The 8,454-nt window shown below is 38.8% G+C and overlaps 2 protein-coding genes across 7 annotated transcripts in view; one reads left to right on the forward strand and one right to left on the reverse strand.

Annotated features, from left to right (window-relative positions):
• Nucleotides 1–5,060, forward strand: part of IA-2 (tyrosine phosphatase IA-2) — a 71,346-nt gene extending 66,286 nt beyond the window's left edge. For all 5 annotated transcript variants that reach the window (XM_022799245.2, XM_022799253.2, XM_022799274.2 and 2 more), the window contains exon 19: nucleotides 194–5,060. In XM_022799245.2, coding sequence (XP_022654980.1) covers nucleotides 194–748 — 555 coding nt within the window. In that variant the 3' untranslated portion in view covers nucleotides 749–5,060. The remainder of the gene's footprint in view (nucleotides 1–193) is intronic.
• Nucleotides 5,061–5,493: 433 nt separating this feature from the next.
• SmD3 (small ribonucleoprotein particle protein SmD3) lies at nucleotides 5,494–7,945 on the reverse strand. Of its 2 annotated transcripts, none has more exons than XM_022799305.2 (3): nucleotides 7,794–7,945; nucleotides 6,627–6,775; nucleotides 5,494–6,379 (listed from the first exon to the last, which is right to left on the reverse strand). In XM_022799305.2, the coding sequence occupies exons 2-3, from the start codon at nucleotides 6,702–6,704 to the stop codon at nucleotides 6,074–6,076; spliced, it is 384 nt and encodes a 127-aa protein (XP_022655040.1). In that variant the 5' UTR covers nucleotides 6,705–6,775; nucleotides 7,794–7,945; the 3' UTR covers nucleotides 5,494–6,073. The 2 variants fall into 2 exon arrangements, with proteins under 2 accessions (XP_022655040.1, XP_022655031.1); XM_022799296.2 differs by having other exon boundaries at nucleotides 7,739–7,892.
• Between the last annotated feature and the right edge of the window lie 509 nt (nucleotides 7,946–8,454).

Below are 8,454 nucleotides of genomic sequence, written 5' to 3' on the forward strand. Positions count from 1 at the left end.
TTTTTTTAATTCACACGTTCTTCTCTACCTGAAGTCCATAGTTGTATTAATTAACTATTTCGATTGTCTTCGAAGGTCTAAACTCCGTCCGGTTTATCTGGTGTTTATCCGAAAACAGTCCCTTTTCCAGTTCACAGTTCTTACTCATGTTTGTTACTATTGTTGTTGTTACGGTTGGGCCTGTTGATTGCAGATGGTGTGGGAGCAAGGTAGCGTAGTGATTGTTACACTTACTCGACTAATGGAGAATGGTGTGGCAATGTGCCACCGCTATTGGCCTGAAGAAGGCTCCGAGGTGTACTCCCTGTATGAGGTGCACCTTGTGTCCGAACACGTCTGGTGTGACGACTATCTAGTGCGCAGCTTCTACCTCAAGAATCTAAACACATCGGAAACCCGTACGGTCACACAGTTCCACTTTTTGTCGTGGCCGGAAGCAGGAGTGCCACCTTCTGCTAAAGCGTTGCTTGACTTCCGCCGAAAAGTGAACAAATCGTATCGCGGACGTTCATGCCCGATCGTAGTCCATTGCAGCGATGGTTCAGGCCGCACTGGCACCTACATCCTTGCCGATATGGTACTCAACCGCATCGCCAAAGGCGCTAAAGAGATTGATGTAGCCGCTACCCTTGAACACGTCAGAGATCAGCGTGCCAATATGGTTCGCACCAAAGCACAATTCGAATTCGTGCTAACGGCAATTGCCGAAGAGGTGCACGCCATTCTCAAGGCTCTTTCTAAAGAATAAAATGCTAAGCATATATTAAATACGTCTCTGACATACGGCTGACTTATTCGTCAGGCAACCTTGAGCAGTAGTTTGAGATTAGAAGATCAATTATTCTACTGAAGGATATTTAACGTCATAGCTGCAATACAACTGCATAGATTGACTACGATCACTCAAGATGTTTTAGGTTAACCGCTCCACACTGACCGTAGCAGAGTTGTGCTCAATTAGACAGTAGCCAGATGACAAGCCCTTTGACAAATTAGCATTGAAAACCTTTCTTTCTCAGCCGTTATAATAAGTTTACACTATTAATTTTTATCGCATTAACGCGAGCACTTCGTATATGCCCAAACTTAGTGAAAATTCTCTCAATTGTTGTACCCAAACTCGGATTCATAATCAGACCAAAGACAGGACTTGATCGGCACATATATCTGTCGCGGCAAACGCATGATAAATAATGTGAAGTAAGGAAGACCTCTCAGATACCTACTTGCTCCGATGAATGAACCAATAATGAACGAATCATTGCTTCAGTATATAAATAAGCCCAGCGAATCTTTAGATAAAATGGATGTAAGTTCTGGCAAAAGGAACGAGACATAGCTACGCAATATCCGCTTTTTTTTTTTAGAAAACAGCTATCATTACCACAAATGACAAGACAACTAACTTTTTCAAACATGATTTTGTAAGACTTCTTAACGCAATTATAAATTCAACCACGAACCCCTTGGTAGTCCGTATTGTATGCTGTTCACTGACACTGTTCCTAACACCGACCAAAGACGCATTAAGTAGATCATTTACCCGAGCGGTGGCAATGGTAGTAAAAGAACACGGATTTGGTGATGGGTCGGCCGTAGGGAAAAACGACAATTGAAGGAAGAAGCGAAAATAAGATAATCATTGTTTCGTCTTACAATATTATCATCATTAGTAAGATGATTATTACGATTATCATCACCATAAACGTTGTTCTTCATTACTTTGTAATCATTTTTGTTAGCAGACCCATAGTTGCTTTGTTTCCTGGTACGCTGGGTAACCTATGGTGGCATCTTCTCAACTGACACCGGTTGCCAACCTAAAGGATCGTTAATGACTCGACGAAACAGTAGAAACATCGACCCAGCTGCATTCACTTGAAGGGCCTGCGATACGGTTAAAGGAGTCAAGTTTATTTGAAGAGAAATTACGTATGCTTTGCTGTGCATTAAGCAGGAAAACGAAAGAAAATGGAAAAATATAGACCGCCAAACTTGGCGATAGATAGACGTCGATGAAACAAGCAACGAGTGTTATTGACTAAGAGAAGAGAGAAGTAAGGAGAAACGGCGACTCAATAAAATGCGTATATGGGAAGGCGAGAAAGTGCGGGTCACTTTTGGAACAAAAGAGAAGGATCAGGTAAAACAAATATGATATTTCGGAAAGGCTGCCTAGAGTGCAACATGATCAGGATGAAGTTTTCACAAATAAAGTAGATAGGGATAGTGGATACAGAGACCGGTGATATCGACATAGCTGAATTGAAAAGCTGTCAAGAGATCAAGATGTGCAGGCAAAGATTGAATAATTGGCAGATAACGTATCACGAAGAGGAAAACAGCGGTCAAAGTACCGAATGGGATAAACGGGAAGTTTATCGACACGTCGAGACATTAACATTAACAAAGTGGGAAGTGAAATGCAACTTAGATGACAGGATACGGCTAAATGTTAGGAGTGTATTACAACGATCCGGTCCGTAGTGTTAATTCTAACACTTACAGAACCTGCGTTGTAGGAAAATCGAGGCTGTAGCAGACGGCACAATAGAAGATGTGAGGCAACACAAAACGGCAAAGTCCAAAAAAAGAAAGCTGCAAGAAGCCAGCGGGTCTTCGAAAAAAAAATCCATCAAAGCTTGCTTTAGGCACAGACAGTAAAGACAATGAATCAACGAAGGGCCTAAGAATAACGATGTTGCATAAAGGTTGACCCGTCTTCTGACCATAAGCTGGAAGTGGGGTTCTGGTATGGAAACGACGGATCGTCTGTAAAATGCGTATCAACAAAAATATACTATTTACAATGAGTAAAATACCAGGGATAATTATTATCGGTCGACAACAGCAGACACAAGATGTACATGCCTTCACTTTACCACCACTGACGAAAGAGAAGCGCCTTACACTAATCCAGCTTTCGTGATCATCCAGTAAGCGCAACTGTCTTCCCTGGTATAATCATACTAAAAATCATATGACTTTGGATATAGGCCATATTTGTCCTATTATCAAAAAACAACAAAAGAGTAGTTCATACGAAGCGTATTAAATTTGGTGGATAGAAGCGATTAAAGCGGCTGTGTTGCATCCGTTAAATGTCTCCTAGATTCTAACCAAAGACTTAGAAAAAAAAACAAAAAGACGAAACAATGAAACTGGCCAATTATTTTCTTCGCGAATATGTATATTTTTCTATTTCTACGTTGCTCTGTAGGGTGAAAAATGGCTTGGCGCATCTTAAAGGAATACAAGAGCTTGCAAGCACCGGCTTAGTGTTACGTTTATCTAGGCTTTCTTAATTTTTGTTTCATTGGGCTTGGCGGTTTTATCGTTGCAACAACAATTTTAATATTACACCAACAAATACCATACGCCTAAGCACGTTTAAAAAGGGATAACCAAGAGCTAATCAACATCTACTTTTCTATCGATAGAAAAATGCCTGTATAGGTCTCAAGACGTTAAATGCACTGTTTAACCCTTGTTAACAAACTGCAAACAAAAATGACACAATCGAAGTAGACACTGACCGCGTACGTTGTAATTCGCTATATCTATTACAAACCGTTATCTTTCTAATAACAGCGGTTTCCCCACATTAATTAGTTAATTTTCCCCACATAAAATGCCTAAGCAACGGGTTGACCTCTTTATATCACAAATAATTATGTGGTCCAGTTTGAGGGACGCAGCCTACCTAGTCCATAGTATACAACACCTATACAACACAAGACAATAAAAATGGAAACTTAAAACACATATGCATTTCAGACAACCACATGAATACTCAGAAACGCAGATACAACCGCCAAATCATTCCAGTTAGAAGCTACACTGATTTTTTACTGTGATGACGCAGGAGGGCATGATGTTTGCATAGTATTTGATAATAATGAATCTAAACAAGCATCAATCTCCCGTGCGTTCTTAGTGTTGGTCTCATTCCTATTTTGAGCTCCGGTGAACAATCCGGCCTGATCTCTGAAAAGTATAATATAAAAGCATACTAGTAGAACGACATTCGCGATGCAACGACACTCATACTCCTTGTCGAGACATGGCAAGATGTATTTAATTTTAGAAAAAACAGAACACACACAATAGGAACAAACAGGTGATATCCAGGAAAAAACACGAAGTGGTGGTGCCGAAACGATAACCAAATGACGGAGTGGTAATCACTATTAAGACTAATGTTCTATTACTATAAGTGTTTGTGGCAACAAAGAGGCGAAGGTAATCATGACGGTCATGCGCAAACATTTACGTTAATTATTTTAAAGGTAGCATATTCACAGCGATGATATGTGTTCCGTAAGAGCAGGTTTTTTGTTGTCGATTCGTATTTACTGCGAAGTCGAAGGAAACGAAACATCGGGTCGCAGTCTGCCGATCGGTCGAGTTGTCTAATTGTCGGTTAAACAAAGAAACAACTTCGAAAGACTTCTGATGGTTCAGAGAAGGTATTTGACTGAGTATCCGCAACTCCACCGAAGGCCCCTGAGAGTGTTGTTAATACAAATAGTTAAGAATATGCTGATGATTGGGGGAGGCAGACGAACGATTATATCGAGATCAAATCAACAAAACAGAAACGGACACTATTTAATATCGTACAGTACCATTAAATAACTATTACTATTATTATTGGCCAACATTATGATTTACCATCATACCAATTTGCGTAACAAATTGCAAAAAACAGCTCCGAATCATAATTTACAATGGATGCTCTCAATATAAAGGCCTGAAAGGCTGACGAGTTAAGATCAAGATATGAAAAATATATGATAAGAGAGATAAAAACATTAGTTATATATATATATATATACAATAGTTATAATGATAGAATATTATTATTATTATTAATATTATACAATTATTGTATGAATATATGATATATATATATGTACTTACTATTTATTTAAGAGCACCCCGTCCCAAGATTATTAACGATTCTTTCCCGCCAATTCTCTATATTTTCAACGTATAAGTCCCACTGAACTGTCTGTCTATGATGTTAAACAAATAAAATATTTATGTCAAAAAAAGTCTCGGTTTTGTGTTCTCGTAAGTAGGTTATTACTCTATTTGGCTTACATTTAGGACAATCGTATACTGTTGTTTATTGTTGCAAATTGGATGCCGCAATGGATAAGTAGGATTATTCTCTTTAAAATTATTTAAAATTTATTTTTATTAAAAATTTATTTTTTCTGGATCTTCCGTTTAAGCTATTTATATATTGTTGGAGATTCGTGGAAGGTCATGGTCTGTCCCGTTTAATACGACCGAGTCGAATAGCTAGTTTAACTTTCCTCAGCTAATAAAGTTCTCTCCCTTTCCTATTAAATTTGTCTTATCGTCTAAGAAAATAACATATATTGCATATATGCTGCAGGTTCAGATCGATTATTTGACAATATTCTTTGGCGATATATATCATGTTACCTCATTGTTATTTATAACACTAAAGACGCAACATAATCACACTTGACACAGTGTACAGGACGTGCATTTATTTACCACAATATGAGCAAGGTTAAACAGCTTCTCATGCTATCTTTCATATAAGGTAACCCTTCAATACATGCTGGCCCTAACGCTCGCTCGTCAGATGTGAATTTATTCTCAATGTTTGTAACCTTGTACTCAATTCCTTCCCTCCAGCCTTAGATACCGTTACAAGTAACGTGATATTCCTTATCAATATACAAAAGAAAAAGTCGCAGCTAAGGGTCCCTTGAGTCTCGACTCCTCTCTGCGACTTACCTGCGTTTACCAGCTTCTACTGCTATTTTACACACAGTTTCAACACTAAGAGGGTGGAAATTTCCTGTGTGACCCGAACCTAATCCCAACAGATCAATTCACACAAGCTGTATAGCATAAGACCACCTATGCGAGTTTTTGTTTCCATTTCCATTCTCCAATCAAACTATCTTCCGAAAACTCACTTCCCAAAATTCATCCACTTTTATCATATTGAGATCCTCTTATCTGTTACCAGCTTTCAAAGTCCATGCTATTGTCCCTATTTTATGTTCAGAGTATTGGAGTCACGCAATCACTGTTTCGGTTTTGGCAAGAGTGGGCCTCGAAGGTTTCGACCGCGACCTCTTGCAGCTTGCGCACGTAAAATAGCAGATTTTCCTCGACCCGCTGCAGCGCCTGTTTGCACACCAGCACCCGGTGGTTTTTTAAACATCGGCGCGTTTTTCAACATGTCCGGTAGTATCATGAAACGGACTTTGCTGCCTCGAATATAGACATTCTCAAGCTCCGATGTACTTCCATCACGGTACGTGGCCACAATGCTCTGCAATTGACAATTCATGTTGTCTTCGGCCTCCACTAACTTACCGCGGTACACCTGAAATATTATCGGATACTTCGTACATAAGACATTGTAATTTTTCTATAGGTACGAAAAAGTCTTTTAAAAAAATGGTTTAAAAACATCCGTTGTTTTATGAAAACAGATGACAGTGAAGATTACTCACCCCAAAGAGATAACTAAACTTGCTGGAGCAATAACTGCATGCAGGCTTTTTATAGTGAATTGAACTCATTGCGTAAGCTATGATATTTAATAGCAAAGAATCCTGCATAATACGTACCTCTCCACTGGTAGTCTCAACAGTGACAATATGTCCCTCTGCTTCGTGAAGAACCTTAATAGGTACACCAATAGACATCGCCGTATTTTTTAATTAACGATTCGCCAACAAGTGTCCTATTCTTATAATAAATATCAAACAAACGTCACCTGGAAATGATATAAATTGTGTTTATAGGCACTGTAATCTGAATTCTCATAATATACGTTAATTTAACAGATAACACGATAATGTCAGGTATAAACTTCAGCACGACTGCTTTTGCAGAATCCTCACGACCTCGAAATCTGAAAAAATCCTCAATTAATTTAGTACAAAACTAATCATGACTTTTGAAATAATAAGTGAGCAATATTTCAAAATATTGTTATTATTATTATTAACTATTATTAAAAAAAAGCGAGATATTCAAAAATAGACACAACGAGCGTATACACAAAAAAGGAGACAGATTTAAATAAATACGCCTAAAATAGACTTAGCAATATATTAGTAATAATACCAAAGAAATGGTGCCCCGAAAATGTAAATCCATAATAGTTAACGTTCACATTTCTCTATTTGACATGCATGTACCAGCTTAATCTAGCGTCCGTTGATTATCGCAAATGAACTTCCTTCCTCTATCACGAGAAGTAGAGAAGAAAGTCGGTTCTACAGCTTTGAAATAATGGCAAGTTTTCCGCCTTAATTCAACAGATCAACATCGTGATCGAACAAAATGTTTGTTTTTGAAAAATCAGTTATTGTAGACTCCCGAATTCAAATAGGAAAAATAGTAACCCAAACTGAATACGTATATAAGTATGCAAAAGAAGCTGGCTTCGGCAAAAGTTAACAAAACACACACATTTTTCTTTAGAAGAAATACGGTAAAAATAAACAGCAACCGAAGAGCTCAATTGTTTTTTTCATGTCTGAGAATCTGTCTGGGCCTCTGCTAAAGCTTTCAATGGCGCCCTCACAACAATTAATGCTGTCCGAGCGCGTTGCTCACAGGTTTCGATCAAATAAGTATTATCACCCTGACGCAACCTTCTGATATTGAAATATGCTAGTACTATCTTATAAAGAGTTGTCTAAATGATTATACGTGACGGTTAGAATCTTACACAAAGATTGATGATACACAAGGGCCTTGATAATTGTCCTTAATTTAATACACACCAGGCAATAGATCCGTGCCGGCGGGCGAACATTCGATTTGGGTTTGTTTAGGAATCAAGCACGGTAATGATGATGCTGATCTTTGCGTATTGATGTTACATCCTATAATACCACCATGGGCGTTTAGAAAGCCGATAGATGGCGCATACATGAGAAACGTAAATAACGATGATGACATGGTCCGCGCGCGGTTTTCTTTGACGACATTATGAATAAACGGCGAAAGGATGCGCCGCAAGAAAATAACGGAGGGACAAGTTCAAGACGAACAAGATTCTGAAGTCCTACAGTCGGCTTCTAAGGGAGAGCAGGGCACAAGACCCCGCCCGGGAGCTAGTGTACCCGGGGAAGAGGGGAACCCGAAAGGAGGATGGGCCGGAACATAACAAAGAAACAGTAGTCCAATGCCTGTTCCTGCAGACTATGGTTTCGAAGTAATATTAAACTATATCCCGAACCAAAGCCCAAATCTTCGAGGGGTCCAGGGTTTAGTAGGTGAGAATCCCACAGTATTAGACAAACAACACAGTTGTAAAGTCTGGTCTGCATAAATCATTTGCCCTCAACGTCCAATAAAAAAAGATGGCGCATATATAGCATTTACATGCACAGCATGTATAGCAACTTACAGCGACTTTTTAGGGAAAAACTAAGTAGACTC

Source organism: Varroa destructor, unplaced genomic scaffold, assembly GCF_002443255.2.
Source record: "Varroa destructor unplaced genomic scaffold, Vdes_3.0 BEIS01000001.1, whole genome shotgun sequence".
NCBI lineage: Eukaryota > Metazoa > Arthropoda > Arachnida > Mesostigmata > Varroidae > Varroa > Varroa destructor.

Excerpts from the sequence above, each read along its gene's own strand:
- SmD3 (XM_022799305.2), bottom strand. The coding sequence starts at position 6,704 with ATGTCTATTGGTGTACCTATTAAGGTTCTTCACGAAGCAGAGGGACAT. Across the intron at positions 6,380-6,626 it reads TTGAGACTACCAGTGGAGAG|GTGTACCGCGGTAAGTTAGT; the intron begins GTACGTATTATG and ends ATAATATTTCAG.